The 24,231-nt window shown below is 55.5% G+C and overlaps 1 protein-coding gene across 1 annotated transcript in view; it reads right to left on the reverse strand.

Annotated features, from left to right (window-relative positions):
* Positions 1-23,639, reverse strand: part of LOC149427423 (intermembrane lipid transfer protein VPS13D-like) — a gene marked incomplete at both ends in the record, with an annotated part of 48,408 nt that extends 24,769 nt beyond the window's left edge. Inside the window, 7 exons of the mRNA XM_089668055.1 lie at positions 2,218-2,326; positions 10,153-10,388; positions 19,687-19,810; positions 21,332-21,507; positions 21,581-21,711; positions 23,167-23,309; positions 23,513-23,639. Of these exons, the coding sequence (XP_089524181.1) occupies positions 2,218-2,326; positions 10,153-10,388; positions 19,687-19,810; positions 21,332-21,507; positions 21,581-21,711; positions 23,167-23,309; positions 23,513-23,639 (1,046 nt within the window). The remainder of the gene's footprint in view (positions 1-2,217; positions 2,327-10,152; positions 10,389-19,686; positions 19,811-21,331; positions 21,508-21,580; positions 21,712-23,166; positions 23,310-23,512) is intronic.
* Positions 23,640-24,231: the final 592 nt, after the last annotated feature.

Here is a 24,231-nt window from a genome sequence, read left to right on the forward strand (position 1 = left end):
AAGATTTCTTTACTTTTTATTAATGTGTTGTAGGTGTGGATGGCGCCCCCTAGTGTAGGTGTGGATGGCGCCCCCCAGTGTAGGTGTGGATGGCGCCCCCCAGTGTAGGTGTGGATGGCGCCCCCCAGTGTAGGTGTGGATGGCGCCCCCCAGTGTAGGTGTGGATGGCGCCCCCCAGTGTAGGTGTGGATGGCGCCCCCCAGTGTAGGTGTGGATGGCGCCCCCCAGTGTAGGTGTGGATGGCGCCCCCCAGTGTAGGTGTGGATGGCGCCCCCCAGTGTAGGTGTGGATGGCGCCCCCCAGTGTAGGTGTGGATGGCGCCCCCTAGTGTAGGTGTGGATGGCGCCCCCTAGTGTAGGTGCGGATGGCGCCCCCCAGTGTAGGTGTGGATGGCGCCCCCTAGTGTAGGTGTGGATGGCGCCCCCTAGTGTAGGTGTGGATGGCGCCCCCTAGTGTAGGTGTGGATGGCGCCCCCTAGTGTAGGTGCGGATGGCGCCCCCCAGTGTAGGTGCGGATGGCGCCCCCCAGTGTAGGTGTGGATGGCGCCCCCCAGTGTAGGTGTGGATGGCGCCCCCTAGTGTAGGTGTGGATGGCGCCCCCTAGTGTAGGTGTGGATGGCGCCCCCCAGTGTAGGTGTGGATGGCGCCCCCTAGTGTAGGTGTGGATGGCGCCCCCCAGTGTAGGTGTGGATGGCGCCCCCTAGTGTAGGTGTGGATGGCGCCCCCCAGTGTAGGTGTGGATGGCGCCCCCTAGTGTAGGTGTGGATGGCGCCCCCTAGTGTAGGTGTGGATGGCGCCCCCTAGTGTAGGTGTGGATGGCGCCCCCTAGTGTAGGTGTGGATGGCGCCCCCTAGTGTAGGTGTGGATGGCGCCCCCTAGTGTAGGTGTGGATGGCGCCCCCCAGTGTAGGTGTGGATGGCGCCCCCCAGTGTAGGTGTGGATGGCGCCCCCTAGTGTAGGTGTGGATGGCGCCCCCTAGTGTATCGATCGATTACATTCCTGTTCTCAATCGATGTAAGGACTCATTGGTCTGAATGGTTGGAATGAATATTATGGCGGTAATACGCGGAGTCTGCCCCTCTCATGGGGGGTTTTATGGTATGTTCTACACTCAGAGGTCGGCAGGGTAAAGCGACCCCCCCACCAACATGAAGCCCGTGTCCCGGAACTCCACTGCTGCCCACAGACAGGTAGAGACATCTGCCCCCCCCCCCCCCCAACTCTGGGGAGGTTGTACCGCAGCACACATGGCGGAACGATCGTTCCTCTTACTTTGCTGATCTGCACCAACAATCACTCCATCTACACTTTCCAGATATGACGATCGATATGCAGATTGGTAAAATACTGAGCTGGGTGGGGGGAAGGGGGTCGGCCTCCCACCGGGTATAGGAAGGGGGGGTAGTCCTCCCACCGGGTATAGGAAGGGGGTCGGCCTCCCACCGGGTATAGGAAGGGGGTCGGCCTCCCACCGGGTATAGGAAGGGGGTCGGCCTCCCACCGGGTATAGGAAGGGGGTCGGCCTCCCACCGGGTATAGGAAGGGGGTCGGCCTCCCACCGGGTATAGGAAGGGGGTCGGCCTCCCACCGGGTATAGGAAGGGGGTCGGCCTCCCACCGGGTATAGGAAGGGGGTCGGCCTCCCACCGGGTATAGGAAGGGGGTCGGCCTCCCACCGGGTATAGGAAGGGGGTCGGCCTCCCACCGGGTATAGGAAGGGGGTCGGCCTCCCACCGGGTATAGGAAGGGGGTCGGCCTCCCACCGGGTATAGGAAGGGGGTCGGCCTCCCACCGGGTATAGGAAGAGGGTCGGCCTCCCACCGGGTATAGGAAGAGGGTCGGCCTCCCACCGGGTATAGGAAGAGGGTCGGCCTCCCACCGGGTATAGGAAGAGGGTCGGCCTCCCACCGGGTATAGGAAGAGGGTCGGCCTCCCACCGGGTATAGGAAGGGGGGGTCGGCCTCCCACCGGGTATAGGAAGAGGGTCAGCCTCCCACCGGGTATAGGAAGAGGGTCAGCCTCCCACCGGGTATAGGAAGAGGGTCGGCCTCCCACCGGGTATAGGAAGAGGGTCGGCCTCCCACCGGGTATAGGAAGGGAAGGTCGGCCTCCCACCGGGTATAGGAAGGGGGTCGGCCTCCCATCGGGTATAGGAAGGGGGTCGGCCTCCCACCGGGTATAGGAAGGGGGGGGGGTGTTCATGATTAGAAATGCGGTACCTTCTTCTTCAGGATGACTCTCTGGGTTTTGGGCTGAACGTCCAGGACAAGCTCAGAGTAAATCACGTTCTTCGACTGACTGACAGGACGAACGTTTCCCTCCCGACTCCTGTAAGGAAGACAAACGGCCAGAAGGACTTCAAAGAAAGAAGAAAATGTATTCCAATGACTCTAGAAGATTGTACCCGGAGATGGTATAGGTGACCCCTATAGAGGACTGTACATGGAGATGGTATAGGTGACCCCTATAGAGGACTGTACATGGAGATGGTATAGGTGACCCCTATAGAGGACTGTACCCGGAGAAGGTATAGGTGACCCCTATAGAGGACTGTACCCGGAGATGTTATAGGTGACCCCTATAGAAGGTTGTACCCGGAGATGGTATAGGTGACCCCTATAGAGGACTGTACATGGAGATGGTATAGGTGACCCCTATAGAGGACTGTACATGGAGATGGTATAGGTGACCCCTATAGAGGACTGTACCCGGAGAAGGTATAGGTGACCCCTATAGAGGACTGTACCCGGAGATGGTATAGGTGACCCCTATAGAGGACTGTACATGGAGATGGTATAGGTGACCCCTATAGAGGACTGTACCCGGAGATGGTATAGGTGACCCCTATAGAGGACTGTACCCGGAGATGGTATAGGTGACCCCTATAGAGGACTGTACCCGGAGATGTTATAGGTGACCCCTATAGAAGGTTGTACCCGGAGATGGTATAGGTGACCCCTATAGAGGACTGTACCTGGAGATGGTATAGGTGACCCCTATAGAGGACTGTACCCGGAGATGGTATAGGTGACCCCTATAGAAGGTTGTACCCGGAGATGGTATAGGTGACCCCTATAGAGGACTGTACATGGAGATGGTATAGGTGACCCCTATAGAGGACTGTACCCGGAGATGGTATAGGTGACCCCTATAGAGGACTGTACCCGGAGATGGTATAGGTGACCCCTATAGAGGACTGTACCCGGAGATGGTATAGGTGACCCCTATAGAGGACTGTACCCGGAGATGTTATAGGTGACCCCTATAGAGGATTGTACATGGAGATGGTATAGGTGACCCCTATAGAGGACTGTACCCGGAGATGGTATAGGTGACCCCTATAGAGGACTGTACCCGGAGATGGTATAGGTGACCCCTATAGAGGACTGTACCCGGAGATGTTATAGGTGACCCCTATAGAGGATTGTACATGGAGATGGTATAGGTGACCCCTATAGAGGATTGTACATGGAGATGGTATAGGTGACCCCTATAGAGGACTGTACCCGGAGATGGTATAGGTGACCCCTATAGAGGACTGTACCCGGAAATGGTATAGGTGACCCCTATAGAGGACTGTACCCGGAGATGGTATAGGTGACCCCTATAGAGGATTGTACATGGAGATGGTATAGGTGACCCCTATAGAGGACTGTACCCGGAGATGGTATAGGTGACCCCTATAGAGGACTGTACCCAGAGATGGTATAGGTGACCCCAATAGAGGACTGTACCCGGAGATGGTATAGGTGACCCCTATAGAGAACTGTACCCGGAGATGGTATAGGTGACCCCTATAGAGAACTGTACCCGGAGATGGTATAGGTGACCCCTATAGAGGACTGTACCCGGAGATGGTATAGGTGACCCCTATAGAGGACTGTACCCGGAGATGGTATAGGTGACCCCTATAGAGGACTGTACCTGGAGATGGTATAGGTGACCCCTATAGAGGACTGTACCCGGAGATGGTATAGGTGACCCCTATAGAGAACTGTACCCGGAGATGGTATAGGTGACCCCTATAGAGGATTGTACATGGAGATGGTATAGGTGACCCCTATAGAGAACTGTACCCGGAGATGGTATAGGTGACCCCTATAGAGGACTGTACCCGGAGATGGTATAGGTGACCCCTATAGAGGACTGTACCCGGAGATGGTATAGGTGACCCCTATAGAGGACTGTACCCGGAGATGGTATAGGTGACCCCTATAGAGGACTGTACCCGGAGATGGTATAGGTGACCCCTATAGAGGACTGTACCCGGAGATGGTATAGGTGACCCCTATAGAGGACTGTACCCGGAGATGGTATAGGTGGCAGCTATAGAGGACTGTACATGGAGATGGTATAGGTGACCCCTATAGAGGACTGTACATGGAGATGGTATAGGTGACCCCTATAGAGGACTGTACCCGGAGATGGTATAGGTGACCCCTATAGAGGACTGTACCCGGAGATGGTATAGGTGGCAGATATAGAGGACTGTACCCGGAGATGGTATAGGTGACCCTTATAGATTGTACATGGAGAAGGTAAAGGTGACCCCTATAGAGGATTGTACATGGAGATGGTATAGGTGACCCCTATAGAGGACTGTACCCGGAGAAGGTATAGGTGACCCCTATAGAGGACTGTACCCGGAGATGGTATAGGTGGGAGCTATAGAGGATTGTACATGGAGATGGTATAGGTGACCCCTATAGAGAACTGTACCCGGAGATGGTATAGGTGACCCCTATAGAGGACTGTACCCGGAGAAGGTATAGGTGACCCCTATAGAGGACTGTACATGGAGATGGTATAGGTGACCCCTATAGAGGATTGTACATGGAGATGGTATAGGTGACCCCTATAGAGGACTGTACATGGAGATGGTATAGGTGACCCCTATAGAGGACTGTACCCGGAGATGGTATAGGTGACCCCTATAGAGGACTGTACCCGGAGATGGTATAGGTGACCCCTATAGAGGACTGTACCCGGAGAAGGTATAGGTGACCCCTATAGAGGACTGTACATGGAGATGGTATAGGTGACCCCTATAGAGGACTGTACCCGGAGATGGTATAGGTGGCAGATATAGAGGACTGTACACGGGGAAGGTATAGGTGACCCCTATAGAGGACTGTACATGGAGATGGTATAGGTGACCCCTATAGAGGACTGTACCCGGAGATGGTATAGGTGACCCCTATAGAGGACTGTACATGGAGATGGTATAGGTGACCCCTATAGAGGACTGTACATGGAGATGGTATAGGTGACCCCTATAGAGGACTGTACCCGGAGATGGTATAGGTGGGAGCTATAGAGGACTGTACCCGGAGATGGTATAGGTGGCAGATATAGAGGACTGTACCCGGAGATGGTATAGGTGACCCCTATAGAGGACTGTACCCGGAGATGGTATAGGTGACCCCTATAGAGGACTGTACCCGGAGATGGTATAGGTGACCCCTATAGAGGACTGTACCCGGAGATGGTATAGGTGACCCCTATAGAGGACTGTACCCGGAGATGGTATAGGTGACCCCTATAGAGGACTGTACCCGGAGATGGTATAGGTGACCCCTATAGAGGACTGTACATGGAGATGGTATAGGTGACCCCTATAGAGGACTGTACATGGAGATGGTATAGGTGACCCCTATAGAGGACTGTACCCGGAGATGGTATAGGTGGGAGCTATAGAGGACTGTACCCGGAGATGGTATAGGTGACCCCTATAGAGGACTGTACCCGGAGAAGGTATAGGTGACCCCTATAGAGGACTGTACCCGGAGATGGTATAGGTGACCCCTATAGAGGACTGTACCCGGAGATGGTATAGGTGACCCCTATAGAGGACTGTACCCGGAGATGGTATAGGTGGCAGATATAGAGGACTGTACCCGGAGATGGTATAGGTGACCCCTATAGAGGACTGTACCCGGAGATGGTATAGGTGACCCCTATAGAGGACTGTACCTGGAGATGGCATAGGTGACCCCTATAGAGGACTGTACCCGGAGATGGTATAGGTGGCAGATATAGAGGACTGTACCCGGAGAAGGTATAGGTGACCCCTATAGAGGACTGTACCCGGAGATGGTATAGGTGACCCCTATAGAGGACTGTACCCGGAGAAGGTATAGGTGACCCCTATAGAGGACTGTACCCGGAGATGGTATAGGTGACCCCTATAGAGGACTGTACATGGAGATGGTATAGGTGACCCCTATAGGGGACTGTACATGGAGATGGTATAGGTGACCCCTATAGAGGACTGTACATGGAGATGGTATAGGTGACCCCTATAGAGGACTGTACCCGGAGAAGGTATAGGTGACCCCTATAGAGGACTGTACATGGAGATGGTATAGGTGGCAGATATAGAGGACTGTACCCGGAGAAGGTATAGGTGACCCCTATAGAGGACTGTACATGGAGATGGTATAGGTGACCCCTATAAAGGACTGTACCCGGAGATGGTATAGGTGGCAGATATAGAGGACTGTACCCGGAGATGGTATAGGTGACCCCTATAGAGGACTGTACCCGGAGAAGGTATAGGTGACCCCTATAGAGGACTGTACATGGAGATGGTATAGGTGACCCCTATAGAGGACTGTACCCGGAGAAGGTATAGGTGACCCCTATAGAGGACTGTACATGGAGATGGTATAGATGACCCCTATAGAGGACTGTACCCGGAGATGGTATAGGTGACCCCTATAGAGGACTGTACCCGGAGATGGTATAGGTGGCAGATATAGAGGACTGTACATGGAGATGGTATAGGTGACCCCTATAGAGGACTGTACATGGAGATGGTATAGGTGACCCCTATAGAGGACTGTACATGGAGATGGTATAGGTGACCCCTATAGAGGACTGTACCCGGAGAAGGTATAGGTGACCCCTATAGAGGACTGTACATGGAGATGGTATAGGTGGCAGATATAGAGGACTGTACCCGGAGAAGGTATAGATGACCCCTATAGAGGACTGTACATGGAGATGGTATAGGTGACCCCTATAAAGGACTGTACCCGGAGATGGTATAGGTGGCAGATATAGAGGACTGTACCCGGAGATGGTATAGGTGACCCCTATAGAGGACTGTACCCGGAGAAGGTATAGGTGACCCCTATAGAGGACTGTACATGGAGATGGTTATAGGTGACCCCTATAGAGGACTGTACCCGGAGAAGGTATAGGTGACCCCTATAGAGGACTGTACATGGAGATGGTATAGGTGACCCCTATAGAGGACTGTACCCGGAGATGGTATAGGTGACCCCTATAGAGGACTGTACCCGGAGAAGGTATAGGTGACCCCTATAGAGGACTGTACCCGGAGATGGTATAGGTGACCCCTATAGAGGACTGTACATGGAGATGGTATAGGTGGCAGATATAGAGGACTGTACATGGAGATGGTATAGGTGACCCCTATAAAGGACTGTACCCGGAGAAGGTATAGGTGACCCCTATAGAGGACTGTACATGGAGATGGTATAGGTGACCCCTATAGAGGACTGTACCCGGAGAAGGTATAGGTGACCCCTATAGAGGACTGTACATGGAGATGGTATAGGTGACCCCTATAGAGGACTGTACCCGGAGATGGTATAGGTGACCCCTATAGAGGACTGTACCCGGAGATGGTATAGGTGACCCCTATAGAGGACTGTACCCGGAGAAGGTATAGGTGACCCCTATAGAGGACTGTACCCGGAGATGGTATAGGTGACCCCTATAGAGGACTGTACATGGAGATGGTATAGGTGGCAGATATAGAGGATTGTACATGGAGATGGTATAGGTGACCCCTATAGAGGACTGTACCCGGAGATGGTATAGGTGACCCCTATAGAGGACTGTACCCGGAGAAGGTATAGGTGACCCCTATAGAGGACTGTACCCGGAGAAGGTATAGGTGACCCCTATAGAGGACTGTACCCGGAGAAGGTATAGGTGACCCCTATAGAGGACTGTACCCGGAGAAGGTATAGGTGACCCCTATAGAGGACTGTACCCGGAGAAGGTATAGGTGACCCCTATAGAGGACTGTACCCGGAGAAGGTATAGGTGACCCCTATAGAGGACTGTACATGGAGATGGTATAGGTGACCCCTATAGAGGACTGTACCTGGAGATGGTATAGGTGACCCCTATAGAGGACTGTACCTGGAGATGGTATAGGTGACCCCTATAGAGGACTGTACCCGGAGATGGTATAGGTGACCCCTATAGAGGACTGTACCCGGAGATGGTATAGGTGACCCCTATAGAGGATTGTACATGGAGATGGTATAGGTGACCCCTATAGAGGACTGTACCCGGAGATGGTATAGGTGACCCCTATAGAGGACTGTACCCGGAGATGGTATAGGTGACCCCTATAGAGGACTGTACCCGGAGATGGTATAGGTGACCCCTATAGAGGACTGTACCCGGAGATGGTATAGGTGACCCCTATAGAGGACTGTACCCGGAGATGGTATAGGTGACCCCTATAGAGGACTGTACCCGGAGAAGGTATAGGTGACCCCTATAGAGGACTGTACCCGGAGAAGGTATAGGTGACCCCTATAGAGGACTGTACCCGGAGAAGGTATAGGTGACCCCTATAGAGGACTGTACCCGGAGAAGGTATAGGTGACCCCTATAGAGGACTGTACATGGAGATGGTATAGGTGACCCCTATAGAGGACTGTACCCGGAGATGGTATAGGTGACCCCTATAGAGGACTGTACCCGGAGATGGTATAGGTGACCCCTATAGAGGATTGTACATGGAGATGGTATAGGTGACCCCTATAGAGGACTGTACCCAGAGATGGTATAGGTGACCCCTATAGAGGACTGTACCCGGAGAAGGTATAGGTGACCCCTATAGAGGACTGTACCCGGAGAAGGTATAGGTGACCCCTATAGAGGACTGTACCCGGAGAAGGTATAGGTGACCCCTATAGAGGACTGTACCCGGAGAAGGTATAGGTGACCCCTATAGAGGACTGTACCCGGAGAAGGTATAGGTGACCCCTATAGAGGACTGTACCCGGAGAAGGTATAGGTGACCCCTATAGAGGACTGTACCCGGAGATGGTATAGGTGACCCCTATAGAGGACTGTACCCGGAGATGGTATAGGTGACCCCTATAGAGGACTGTACCCGGAGAAGGTATAGGTGACCCCTATAGAGGACTGTACCCGGAGAAGGTATAGGTGACCCCTATAGAGGACTGTACATGGAGATGGTATAGGTGACCCCTATAGAGGATTGTACATGGAGATGGTATAGGTGACCCCTATAGAGGACTGTACCCGGAGATGGTATAGGTGACCCCTATAGAGGACTGTACCCGGAGATGGTATAGGTGACCCCTATAGAGGATTGTACATGGAGATGGTATAGGTGACCCCTATAGAGGACTGTACCCGGAGATGGTATAGGTGACCCCTATAGAGGACTGTACCCGGAGATGGTATAGGTGACCCCTATAGAGGACTGTACCCGGAGAAGGTATAGGTGACCCCTATAGAGGACTGTACCCGGAGAAGGTATAGGTGACCCCTATAGAGGACTGTACCCGGAGAAGGTATAGGTGACCCCTATAGAGGACTGTACATGGAGATGGTATAGGTGACCCCTATAGAGGACTGTACCCGGAGATGGTATAGGTGACCCCTATAGAGGACTGTACCCGGAGAAGGTATAGGTGACCCCTATAGAGGATTGTACATGGAGATGGTATAGGTGACCCCTATAGAGGACTGTACCCGGAGATGGTATAGGTGACCCCTATAGAGGACTGTACCCGGAGAAGGTATAGGTGACCCCTATAGAGGACTGTACCCGGAGAAGGTATAGGTGACCCCTATAGAGGACTGTACCCGGAGAAGGTATAGGTGACCCCTATAGAGGACTGTACCCGGAGAAGGTATAGGTGACCCCTATAGAGGACTGTACCCGGAGAAGGTATAGGTGACCCCTATAGAGGACTGTACCCGGAGATGGTATAGGTGACCCCTATAGAGGACTGTACCCGGAGATGGTATAGGTGACCCCTATAGAGGACTGTACCCGGAGAAGGTATAGGTGACCCCTATAGAGGACTGTACCCGGAGAAGGTATAGGTGACCCCTATAGAGGACTGTACCCGGAGAAGGTATAGGTGGCAGCTATGTAGATGAAGTTCTCATAGTAAAGCTGCTTGCTGTCCTGGAAGTCGTTCATGTTGCAGACGATCTCGGGCGATCCGGCTCCTTTGACAGTCAGGGTGATGTAGGAGGGCAGAGTGGGCTCATCCCAGGCATAGTCCAGAGAGGTGGCCGCCTTCACCTCCGTCCGCAGCCGAGGCTCCGCCACTCCGTGCTGCATGAACACCAGCGGGACCTGGACACAGAATATTCCACAATTCTCAGTCACTTGTATGGAGAAGAACAAGCAGAGACCAGGATAGACCAGGATAGACAAGGACAGACCAGGATAGAGAAGGATTGACCAGGACAGACCAGGATAGACAAGGCTAGACCAGGAAAGACTGGGATTGACCAGGATAGACCAAGATAGACAAGGATAGACCAGGACAGACCAGGATAGACAAGGACAGACCAGGACAGACTAGGATTGACCAGGATAGACCAGGACAGACCAGGATAGACAAGGACAGACCAGGATTGACCAGGACAGACCAGGATAGACAAGGACAGACCAGGATAGACCAGGACAGACCAGGATAGACCAGGACAGACCAGGCTTGACCAGGATTCACCAGGATAGACCAGGACTGACCAGGACAGACCAGGACAGACCAGGACAGACCAGGACTGACCAGGACTGACCAGGACTGACCAGGACTGACCAGGACTGACCAGGAGAGACAAGGATAGACAAGGATAGGCCAGGATTGACAAGGATAGACAAGGATTGACCAGGATTGACCAAGACAGACCAGGACTGACCAGGATTGACCAGGATTGACCAGGACAGACCAGGACAGACAAGGATTGACAAGGATAGACAAGGATTGACCAGGATAGACAAGGATAGACAAGGATAGACCAGGATTGACCAGGATAGACCAGGACAGACCAGGATAGACAAGGATTGACCAGGACAGACCAGGATAGACAAGGATTGACCAGGATAGACCAGGATAGACCAGGACAGAACAGGACAGAACAGGACAGAACAGGACAGAACAGGATAGACCAGGAAAGAACAGGATAGACCAGAACGTGGGAGCTGGGTGGCAGCATAAATACTGAAGCCTATGAAGTCATTCCTCTGCAATCATGATAGGAAACGTTGAAGCTGAACACACATGAGATGATGAGACGCATACTGCATAATGGAGCTGTCATTCCAGTGCTGAGATTTACACACCTCCGTCACACAGCAACAGCCCTGTTGATGGAGGACAGGAGACCTAAATGTTCTCTCCCCCAGCCTGTGATTGGACAGTGAAAGGAGAAGCAGCTGAATGAGGAGCTCACCTATCACTCTGCTCTCTCCTACTCTCAGCATGCTCCTTCTTAGCACGAATGATTGGCTCCTTGTGCTGCCTTTTCCTCTCTGAGCTCTGCTGTGCAGGCGACTACAAGAGGCATATCCCGAGGCAGATCCTGGAATGTAAACCACACCCATGGTGGATGAGAGTCTCCGCCCCGCTCCCCACTGATTGTTATACCGGATTTATGGAGCCAACGCTCAGCGCTACAATATACAGGGAGACAATACAGGAGGGTGAGGGGGCCTGATCCTGGGAGCTTACACTCTAAGAGGGAGGGGCTGATCCTGGGAGCTTACACTCTAAGAGGGAGGGGCTGATCCTGGGAGCTTACACTCTAAGAGGGAGGGGCTGATCCCGGGAGCTGATAATCTAAGAGGAAGGGGCTGATCCCGGGAGCTTACAGTCTAAGAGGGAGGGGCTGATCCAGGGAGTTTACAGTCTAAGAGGGAGGGGCTGATCCTGGGAGTTTACAGTCTAAGAGGGAGGGGCTGATCCTGGGAGCTTACAATCTAAGAGGGAGGGGCTGATCCTGGGAGTTTACAGTCTAAGAGGGAGGGGCTGATCCTGGGAGTTTACAGTCTAAGAGGGAGGGGCTGATCCTGGGAGCTTACACTCTAAGAGGGAGGGGCTGATCCTGGGAGCTTACACTCTAAGAGGGAGGGGCTGATCCTGGGAGCTTACACTCTAAGAGGGAGGGGCTGATCCCGGGAGCTGATAATCTAAGAGGAAGGGGCTGATCCCGGGAGCTTACAATCTAAGAGGGAGGGGCTGATCCAGGGAGTTTACAGTCTAAGAGGGAGGGGCTGATCCTGGGAGTTTACAGTCTAAGAGGGAGGGGCTGATCCTGGGAGCTTACAGTCTAAGAGGGAGGGGCTGATCCTGGGAGTTTACAGTCTAAGAGGGAGGGGCTGATCCTGGGAGTTTACAGTCTAAGAGGGAGGGGCTGATCCTGGGAGCTTACAGTCTAAGAGGGAGGGGCTGATCCTGGGAGCTTACAATCTAAGAGGGAGGGGCTGATCCTGGGAGTTTACAATCTAAGAGGGAGGGGCTGATCCCGGGAGTTTACAATCTAAGAGGGAGGGGCTGATCCCGGGAGCTTACAGTCTAAGAGGGAGGGGCTGATCCCGGGAGTTTACAGTCTAAGAGGGAGGGGCTGATCCTGGGAGCTTACAATCTAAGAGGGAGGGGCTGATCCTGGGAGTTTACAATCTAAGAGGGAGGGGCTGATCCTGGGAGCTTACAGTCTAAGAGGGAGGGGCTGATCTTGGGAGCTTACAGTCTAAGAGGGAGGGGCTGATCCTGGGAGCTTACAGTCTAAGAGGGAGGGGCTGATCCTGGGAGCTTACAGTCTAAGAGGGAGGGCCCTGATCCTGGGAGTTGACAATCTAAGAGGGAGGGGCTGATCCCGGGAGCTTACAATCTAAGAGGGAGGGGCTGATCCTGGGAGTTTACAGTCTAAGAGGGAGGGGCTGATCCTGGGAGATTACAGTCTAAGAGGGAGGGGCTGATCTTGGGAGTTTACAATCTAAGAGGGAGGGGCTGATCCTGGGAGTTTACAGTCTAAGAGGGAGGGGCTGATCCTGGGAGTTTACAGTCTAAGAGGGAGGGGCTGATCCTGGGAGTTTACAGTCTAAGAGGGAGGGGCTGATCCTGGGAGTTTACAGTCTAAGAGGGAGGGGCTGATCCTGGGAGTTTACAGTCTAAGAGGGAGGGGCTGATCCTGGGAGCTTACAATCTAAGAGGGAGGGGCTGATCCTGGGAGTTTACAATCTAAGAGGGAGGGGCTGATCCCGGGAGTTTACAATCTAAGAGGGAGGGGCTGATCCCGGGAGCTTACAATCTAAGAGGGAGGGGCTGATCCCGGGAGTTTACAGTCTAAGAGGGAGGGGCTGATCCTGGGAGCTTACAATCTAAGAGGGAGGGGCTGATCCTGGGAGTTTACAATCTAAGAGGGAGGGGCTGATCCTGGGAGCTTACAGTCTAAGAGGGAGGGGCTGATCTTGGGAGCTTACAGTCTAAGAGGGAGGGGCTGATCCTGGGAGCTTACAGTCTAAGAGGGAGGGGCTGATCCTGGGAGCTTACAGTCTAAGAGGGAGGGCCCTGATCCTGGGAGTTGACAATCTAAGAGGGAGGGGCTGATCCCGGGAGCTTACAATCTAAGAGGGAGGGGCTGATCCTGGGAGTTTACAGTCTAAGAGGGAGGGGCTGATCCTGGGAGATTACAGTCTAAGAGGGAGGGGCTGATCTTGGGAGTTTACAATCTAAGAGGGAGGGGCTGATCCTGGGAGTTTACAGTCTAAGAGGGAGGGGCTGATCCTGGGAGTTTACAGTCTAAGAGGGAGGGGCTGATCCTGGGAGTTTACAGTCTAAGAGGGAGGGGCTGATCCTGGGAGTTTACAGTCTAAGAGGGAGGGGCTGATCCTGGGAGTTTACAGTCTAAGAGGGAGGGGCTGATCCTGGGAGCTTACAATCTAAGAGGGAGGGGCTGATCCTGGGAGTTTACAATCTAAGAGGGAGGGGCTGATCCCGGGAGTTTACAATCTAAGAGGGAGGGGCTGATCCCGGGAGCTTACAATCTAAGAGGGAGGGGCTGATCCCGGGAGTTTACAGTCTAAGAGGGAGGGGCTGATCCTGGGAGCTTACAATCTAAGAGGGAGGGGCTGATCCTGGGAGTTTACAATCTAAGAGGGAGGGGCTGATCCTGGGAGCTTACAGTCTAAGAGGGAGGGGCTGATCTTGGGAGCTTACAGTCTAAGAGGGAGGGGCTGATCCTGGGAGCTTACAGTCTAAGAGGGAGGGGCTGATCCTGGGAGCTTACAGTCTAAGAGGGAGGGCCCTGATCCTGGGAGTTGACAATCTAAGAGGGAGGGGCTGATCCCGGGAGCTTACAATCTAAGAGGGAGGGGCTGATCCTGGGAGTTTACAGTCTAAGAGGGAGGGGCTGATCCTGGGAGATTACAGTCTAAGAGGGAGGGGCTGATCTTGGGAGTTTACAATCTAAGAGGGAGGGGCTGATCCTGGGAGTTTACAGTCTAAGAGGGAGGGGCTGATCCTGGGAGTTTACAGTCTAAGAGGGAGGGGCTGATCCTGGGAGTTTACAGTCTAAGAGGGAGGGGCTGATCCTGGGAGTTTACAGTCTAAGAGGGAGGGGCTGATCCTGGGAGTTTACAGTCTAAGAGGGAGGGGCTGATCCTGGAGCTTACAATCTAAGAGGGAGGGGCTGATCCTCTAGGAGATGCTGTGCCATTCTGCAGCCATTCTGATGCGATTTTACTCAGCAGTGATTTCTGTTCTGGCCTCAGAAATAGCATAGCTTTAGCCCACCTCTGCGTTTTCACTGTTTCCATCCAAGTCTATGGGGCTTGAAATCGCACCACATCACACCGCACCGCATCACATCACATCGCACTGCACCGCATCACATCACATCACACCGCATCACATCACATCACATCGCACTGCACCGCATCACATCGCACTGCACCGCATCACATCACACTGCACCTCACCACACTGCACCGCATCACATCACACCGCACCTCACCACACCGCATCACATCATACCGCACCGCATCACAGCACATCACATCACACCGCACCTCACCACACCGCACCGCATCACATCACACCGCACCTCACCACACTGCATCACATCACATCGCACTGCACCGCATCACATCACATCACACCGCACCGCATCACATCACACTGCACCTCACCACACTGCACCGCATCACATCACATCACCGCATCACATCACATCACATCGCACCGCATCGCATCACATCACACTGCACCTCACCACACCGCACCACATCACACCACACCGCATCACATCACACCGCACCGCATCACATCGCATCACACCGCACCGCACCACACCACATCGCACCGCACCTCCCCACACCGCACCTCATTATACCTCACCTCATCACACCTCACCTCACCACACCGCACCTCATCACATCACATCGCACCACATCACACCTCACCTCACCACACCGCACCTCATCACACCTCACCTCACCTCATCACACCTCACCTCACCACACCGCACCTCATCACATCACACCGCACCTCATCACACCGCACCGCATCACATCACACTGCACCTCACCACACCACATCATACCACACCGCATCACATCACACCGCACCGCATCACATCACATCACACCGCATCACATCACACCGCACCTCACTACACCACATCGCACCGCACCTCACTACACCACATCGCACCGCACCTCCCCACACCGCACCTCATTATACCTCACCTCATCACACCTCACCTCACCTCACCACACCGCACCTCATCACATCACATCGCACCACACCGCACCACATCACACCGCACCTCATCACACCGCACCTCATCACATCACATCGCACCGCTCCTCATCACACCACATCGCACCGCACCACATCGCACCTCATCGTACCGCACCACAACGCACCTTATCACATCGCACCTCTTCACACCGCACCTCATCACACCACATCGCACCGCACCACATCGCACCTCATCACACCACATCGCACCGCACCACATCGCACCTCATCACACCACACCTCATCGCACCGCATCGCACCTCATCGCACCACATCGCACCTCATCGCACCGCACCACATCGCACCGCACCACATTGCACCGCACCTCATCGCACCGCACCTCATCGCACCGCACCTCACCGCACCTCACCGCACCTCACCGCACCTCATCACACCGCACCTCATCACACCGCACCTCATCACACCGCACCTCATCACACCGCACCTCATCACATCGCACCGCACCTCACCGCACCTCATCACACCGCACCTCATCACACCGCACCTCATCACACTGCACCTCATCACATCGCACCTCATCGCACCGCACCTCATCGCACCACACGGCAAACTGCACTGCGCATGGAACGCACAGGTGTGAACGACCTCCATAGGAAGTCATGTTATCTCCCTGGACATGCACATCTCTGGGATCCGGAAGGCATCAGTGTGAAGCTCAATGTGTGTCTTTTATATCTCCCTGGAGTTCGGCTTTGAGAAAGTGGCAATAAATACCAACACTGGGCTCCAGAAACATCACCTACAGGGAGGAGGAGAGCCGGAAGTACCTACAGGGAGGAGGAGAGCCGGAAGTACCTACAGGGAGGAGGAGAGCCGGAAGTACCTACAGGGAGGAGGAGAGCCGGAAGTATCTACAGGGAGGAGGAGAGCCGGAAGTATCTACAGGGAGGAGGAGAGCCGGAAGTACCTACAGGGAGGAGGAGAGCCGGCAGTACCTACATGGAGGAGGAGAGTCGGCAGTACCTACATGGAGGAGGAGAGCCGGAAGTATCTACAGGGAGGAGGAGAGCCGGAAGTATCTACAGGGAGGAGGAGAGCCGGAAGTATCTACAGGGAGGAGGAGAGCCGGAAGTATCTACAGGGAGGAGGAGAGCCGGAAGTACCTACATGGAGGAGGAGAGCCGGAAGTACCTACAGGGAGGAGGAGAGCCGGAAGTACCTACAGGGAGGAGGAGAGCCGGAAGTACCTACAGGGAGGAGGAGAGTCGGCAGTACCTACAGGGAGGAGGAGAGCCGGCAGTACCTACAGGGAGGAGGAGAGCCGGAAGTACCTACAGGGAGGAGGAGAGCCGGAAGTATCTACAGGGAGGAGGAGAGTCGGCAGTACCTACATGGAGGAGGAGAGCCGGAAGTACCTACAGGGAGGAGGAGAGCCGGAAGTACCTACTGGGAGGAGGAGAGCCGGAAGTACCTACAGGGAGGAGGAGAGCCGGCAGTACCTACATGGAGGAGGAGAGTCGGCAGTACCTACATGGAGGAGGAGAGCCGGAAGTACCTACAGGGAGGAGGAGAGCCGGAAGTACCTACAGGGAGGAGGAGAGCCAGAAGGATCTACAGGGAGAAGGAGAACCAGCAGTACCTACAGGGAGGAGGAGAGCCGGAAGTATCTACAGGGAGGAGGAGAGCCGGAAGTACCTACAGGGAGGAGGAGAGCCGGCAGTACCTACAGGGAGGAGGAGAGCCGGAAGTACCTACATGGAGGAGGAGAGCCGGCAGTACCTACATGGAGGAGGAGAGCCGGCAGTACCTACAGGGAGGAGGAGAGCCGGAAGTACCTACAGGGAGGAGGAGAGTCGGCAGTACCTACAGGGAGGAGGAGAGTCGGCAGTACCTACAGGGAGGAGGAGAGCCGGAAGTACCTACAGGGAGGAGGAGAGCCGGAAGTACCTACAGGGAGGAGGAGAGCCGGCAGTACCTACATGGAGGAGGAGAGTCGGCAGTACCTACATGGAGGAGGAGAGTCGGCAGTACCTACAGGGAGGAGGAGAGCCGGCAGTACCTACAGGGAGGAGGAGAGCCGGCAGTACCTACAGGGAGGAGGAGAGCCGGCAGTACCTACAGGGAGGAGGAGAGCCGGAAGTACCTACAGGGAGGAGGAGAGTCGGCAGTACCTACATGGAGGAGGAGAGTCGGCAGTACCTACATGGAGGAGGAGAGTCGGCAGTACCTACAGGGAGGAGGAGAGCCGGAAGTACCTACAGGGAGGAGGAGAGCCGGAAGTACCTACATGGAGGAGGAGAGCCGGCAGTACCTACAGGGAGGAGGAGAGCCGGAAGTACCTACAGGGAGGAGGAGAGTCGGCAGTACCTACATGGAGGAGGAGAGTCGGCAGTACCTACATGGAGGAGGAGAGTCGGCAGTACCTACAGGGAGGAGGAGAGCCGGAAGTACCTACAGGGAGGAGGAGAGCCGGAAGTACCTACAGGGAGGAGGAGAGCCGGAAGTACCTACAGGGAGGAGGAGAGCCGGAAGTACCTACAGGGAGGAGGAGAGTCGGCAGTACCTACATGGAGGAGGAGAGCCGGCAGTACCTACAGGGAGGAGGAGAGTCGGCAGTATCTACAGGGAGGAGGAGAGCCGGAAGTACCTACAGGGAGGAGGAGAGCCGGAAGTACCTACAGGGAGGAGGAGAGCCGGAAGTACCTACAGGGAGGAGGAGAGCCGGAAGTACCTACAGGGAGGAGGAGAGCCGGAAGTACCTACAGGGAGGAGGAAAGCCAGAAGTACCTACAGGGAGGAGGTCTGCCTCTATGCAGCCCCTCAGTGACCCCGGGGTGTGTGCCCACCTGGGGGGGTCTTCCGGAATAATAAATCTTTATCACTCTCTCTGTCAGGTAGGAGGGAGATCAGGGCTGCTGTTCGAAACCACGGGGCCCCATACAGCCAACCTGATAGACCCCCCCATAAAAAACACAGTTTACTATACTTCACTTATGAATGAGCACAGTGAGAGATTGGTACCGACAACTCATTGTGTTCATTCAGGAAAGTAAGGGGCTGATTAATGTGACATATTTCCCGGACCCTCCCCCCACTCTCTATCCTGAGGGATCCTATTGTGTGCTTGCTGCTGCCGGTGGGAAGGAGAGAATGGGCCTGGGCATGGGGGGGTGCACAGGGAGGGTGATCGGCACGGAGGGGGGGGGGGGTGGAGCTGGGGGCCAATTACTGGAACCAATCCCCTGTATGGCTGTCTCTGCAGCAGCTGAAAGCCAGCGGGAGGGGGAAAAGAAGTCGAGCTGCTGCAGAGAGAGCCATACAGGGTAATGGTTCCAGTAATTACCCCCCCCCCCCCCCCCACCGTGCTGATCAGCCTCCCTGCCCACATCCAATTCACCCAGCTACCTGGGCCCCCCTGCTGGAATGGGCCCCGTAGTGGAGGACTGGAGGCACCCCCTTATCCCCGGTCCTTCAGTCTCCTACTGTATGGGGGTCAGCAGGAGGCGGAGCTCGCTCTTTGAAGTCTCCGGGGGGGTCAGAGATACATTTCCCATAATACACTGGGGGAGATTTACTAAGACTGGTGAGTGCAGAATCTGGTGCAGCCAATCAGCTTCCAGGATTTATTGTCAAAGCTTCATGGAACAAGCTGGAGCTAGAAGCTGATTGGCTGCGTCATATAACGATTGCTCCGGTTTTAGTACCCCCCCCCCCCCCATGGTGAGAGTGTCGTTCTCTCCGGATGTCTCGGAGAAGCTGCAGCGCCGCCCCGACCAGTGAGGTGAGAAAGTGAAAACGCTGACAACAGAGAACAACAAGCGGAAGACATGACCGCGGAGATCTGCGACTTGCTGCTCCCTACAGTCAGGACAGCCCGGAGCTCACCTCAGAGAAGTTATCCACCCGGAAGGGAGGCGGCATCTGATCCGTGTTACTGAAGGATATCCGGTACGTGGCCCCCCGCAGCGTGATCTCCACTCGCAGGAAGTAGCATTTCCCCAGCGTGTCCCTGAGAGAGGAAAGAGAATGAGCGCACAAGATCCCATCCAAGGACTGAAAGATCGGCTCGGGGTGAGGACCCCGCAGGACCCCTGGACAGGTAAGTCATCGAATATTACAAGTCAGCAGCTACATCTGGGATTTTCAGGATTTTACTGAAGTTTCATTTTTAGGAGGGGAGGGGGGCTTGTAAGGGGGCTCCCAGATTACCATAAGCCCCCGTAACCCCCCCCGCCGCCCCCCTTTCCTGACCTGCTGGGCTGCACGCTCAGATAAGGGTCTGGTATGGATTGTGAGGGGGACCCCGCGCCATTTATAATTATCGGCCAATGCGGACAATTCTTTTTCCATCCGTCAGCTGGGAACCCCACTGTCACCGGGAACCCCCACTGACTCCAGAGAACCCCCACTGACACCGGGAACCCCACCGACACCGGGAACCCCCTCTGACACTAGGGAACCCCACCGACACCGGGAACCCCACCGACACCGGGAACCCCCTCTGACACTAGGGAACCCCACCAACACCGGGAACCCCACCGACACCGGGAACCCCACCGACACCGGGAACCCCCACTGACTCCAGAGAACCCCCACCGACACCGGGAACCCCCACTGACTCCAGAGAACCCCCACTGACACCGGGAACCCCACCGACACCGGGAACCCCACCGACACTAGGGAACCCCACCGACACCGGGAACCCCCACCGACACCGGGAACCCCCACCGACACCGGGAACCCCCACCGACACCGGGAACCCCACCGACACCGGGAACCCCACCGACACCGGGAACCCCCACTGACTCCAGGGAACCCCCACTGACTCCAGGGAACCCCCACTGACTCCAGGGAACCCCCACTGACACCGGGAACCCCCACTGACACCGGGAACCCCACTGACACCGGGAACCCCACCGTCACCGTGAACCCCACCGTCACCGTGAACCCCACCGACACCAGAGAACCCCCACTGACACCGGGAACCCCACTGACACCAGGGAACCCCCACTGACACCGGGAACCCCACTGACACCGGGAATCCCACCGACACCAGGGAACCCCCACTGACACCGGGAATCCCACCGACACCAGGGAACCCCCACTGACACTGGGAACCCCACTGACACTGGGAACCCCACTGACACTGGGAACCCCATTGACCCCGGGAACCCCACCGATACCAGGGAACCCCCACTGACACCGGGAACCCCACCGACCCCGAAGACATGAAGGAATGTCTCACTACTAGAATGACTTCATCATAGATCTCCCGCCGGATTGTAGTCGCTGAGCGGATCGCACCACACACTCAGAGGCAGGAACACACTGCTCAGTATATTGTTCGTGTTGGACGTTTGCGGTCGAACGTTCCTTAGGTCGGAATGTTGGACCGTGAACAGAACAGGGGGGTGTTTGGCCCATCACTAGGAAGCAATATATGAGGTCCTGGCCGGGTGTAGACGGGATGACGTCTGCACCTGACACCTGAGATCTGGTTGGCAGCGGCGTGTGGTCAGTGTGTACGCACCTCATGTTGATATGAAACGAATTGTTTTTATTGACCTCGAAGCCCCCGGACCAGGTACAGTTGGAGACCTCCATGAGCCGGACACACAGCAGCTGGTCATAGTCATTCCTCGGCCAATGGAAGACCACGCTGGATCCAGGGAGGGTGGAGATGTAGCCATCAGGATTGTGTGTGCCCTGGGAGGAAGAGATCGGCAAGTTAGAGGGGAACTCCGCAGCCGGACGTCCTCATCACGGCAGGAACACTTACCTGTCCTCGAGCGAACTCTCTCTGGGCGAAGGCGAGCTTGTGAGAAGATTTGTTGATGAGAAGATATCGGGGGGCGAAGGTGACCATACAGGTGTCTATGTACCTCCCTCTGCCCTTCTTCACATCGATGCCTAGGAGGAAGGTAGGTGGGCAGTGTCATGGGTGCACCGCGGAGGGGCGGGGGTTGATGTGGGGGGGTGTACCGGAGGGTATTAATATAAAGGGGGGGGGTGTACCGGAAGGTATTGATGTGGGGGGGGGGTGTATCGGAGGGTATTGATGTGGGGGGGGGGGGGGGTGTATCGGAGGGTATTGATGTGGGGGGGGGGTGTATCGGAGGGTATTGATGTGGGGGGGGGGGGGGGTGTTTTGGAGGGTATGAATATAAAGGGGGGGGGGGTGTATCGGAGGGTATTGATGTGGGGGGGGGGTGTATCGGAGGGTATGAATATAAAGGGGGGGGGGGTGTATCGGAGGGTATTGATGTGGGGGGGAGTGTGTATCAGAGGGTATGAATATAAAGGGGGGGGGTGTATCGGAGGGTATTGATGTGCGGGGGGGGGGGTTTAGGGTATTGATGTGCGGGGGGGGGGTTTAGGGTATTGATGTGCGGGGGGGGGTTTAGGGTATTGATGTGGGGGGGGGGGGTTGGGTATTGATGTGGGGGGGTTGGGTATTGATGTGGGGGGGTTGGGTATTGATGCCGGGGGGGGTTGGGTATTGATGTGTGGGGGGGGTTTAGGGTATTGATGTGGGGGGAGGGGTTGGGTATTGATGTGTGCGGGTGGGGGGGGTGTTTGGGTATTGATGTGCGGGGATGGGGGGGGGGGGGTTTGGGTATTGATGTGCGGGATTGGGGGGGGGGGTTTGGGTATTGATGTGCGGGGGGGGGGGGGTTTGGGTATTGATGTGCGGGATTCGGGGGGGGGGTTTGGGTATTGATGTGCGGGATTGGGGGGGGGGGGGGGGTTTGGGTATTGATGTGCGAGGGTGTGGGGGGGGGTTTGGGTATTGATGTGCGAGGGTGGGGGGGGGGGTTTGGGTATTGATGTGCGAGGGTGGGGGGGGGTTTGGGTATTGATGTGCGAGGGTGGGGGGGGGTTTGGGTATTGATGTGCGAGGGTGGGGGGGGGGGGTTTGGGTATTGATGTGCGGGGGTGGGGGGGGGTTTGGGTATTGATGTGCGGGGGTGGGGGGGGGTTTGGGTATTGATGTGGGGGGAGTGTATCGGAGGGTATTGATGTGGGGGAGGGGTGTATCGGAGGGTATTGATGGGGGGGGGGGGGGGAGTGTATCGGAGGGTATTGATGGGGGGGGGGGGGGTGTATCGGAGGGTATTAATATAAGGTAGGGTATTGATGTGGGGGAGGGGTGTATCGGAGGGTATTGATGGGGGGGGGGGGGGAGTGTATCGGAGGGTATTGATGGGGGGGGGGGGGGGGAGTGTATCGGAGGGTATTGATGGGGGGGGGTGGGGGGGGTGGGGGGGGTGTTTGGGTATTGATGTTGGGGGGGGGGGGGGTATCGGAGGGTATTGATGTGGGGGGGGGGGGTGTTTGGGTATTGATGTGGGGGGGGGGGGGTACCTATATTGTAGATGAGTCCCGGTCGGTTCCCCTGTTGGATCACTTTCAAGGCTCTGACTCCACTTCCACCGTCCACAGAGAAGCCCTGACACCACCCCGGAACTCCATCCGGATGGATCCCCTTCCCGACTCGCATCATACATCTGTGGAGAAAAGGAAGTCATGTACAGTCCGGAGCGGGGCCCCTACTGGAGCTCACCACAGAATCAGACATTATTATACAGGATTCATGGATCAGAGATGATCACAATCCGGCAACACCGATCATCTGATCAATAATACCAAACAGATCAATATATGATAATCAATATAAAGCCGCGACTCCGACACCATCACACCGACTCACAGGTTGGGGAGCTCCTTGTCTGCATAACAGAAGAGCAGAGGACTGAGACTTCGGGCGAGTTCATGTTCCTCAAATTGAGCCGCAGCGTCCGTCTTCGCATTGTCCTGTCTGAAGATCAATGGCAGTCCTAGGAGGAAACATGCAAGAGTGTGAATGGATGAGGGGGGAGGGAACCATGAGGCAGGAGCCAGAGAAGGCAACATATGACATTCAGCTGTGGTGAGACTATAAAATCCGCTCTCCCCGGACCCTCCATTCCCTGTATCCGCTCTCCGCGGACCCCCCATTCCCTGTATCCGCTCTCCGCGGACCCCCCATTTCCTGTATCCGCTCCCCCCGGACCCCGCATTCACTATATCCGCTCTCCGCGGACCCCCCATTCCCTGTATCCGCTCTCCCCGGACCCCGCATTCACTATATCCGCTCTCCCCGGACCCCGCATTCACTGTATCTGGTCTCCCCGGACCCCGCATTCACTGTATCCGCTCCCCCCGGACCCCGCATTCACTATATCCGCTCTCCCCGGACCCCGCATTCACTGTATCCGCTCTCCCCAGACCCCGCATTCACTATATCTGGTCTCCCCGGACCCCGCATTCACTATATCTGGTCTCCCCAGACCCCGCATTCACTATATCCCCTCCCCCGGACCCCGCATTCACTATATCTGGTCTCCCCAGACCCCGCATTCACTATATCCGCTCTCCCCGGACCCCGCA

The sequence above is a fragment of the Staurois parvus genome, unplaced genomic scaffold (assembly GCF_062004578.1).
Source record: "Staurois parvus isolate SC_StPar_1 unplaced genomic scaffold, SC_StPar_1.0 ptg003779l, whole genome shotgun sequence".
NCBI classification, from domain to species: domain Eukaryota; kingdom Metazoa; phylum Chordata; class Amphibia; order Anura; family Ranidae; genus Staurois; species Staurois parvus.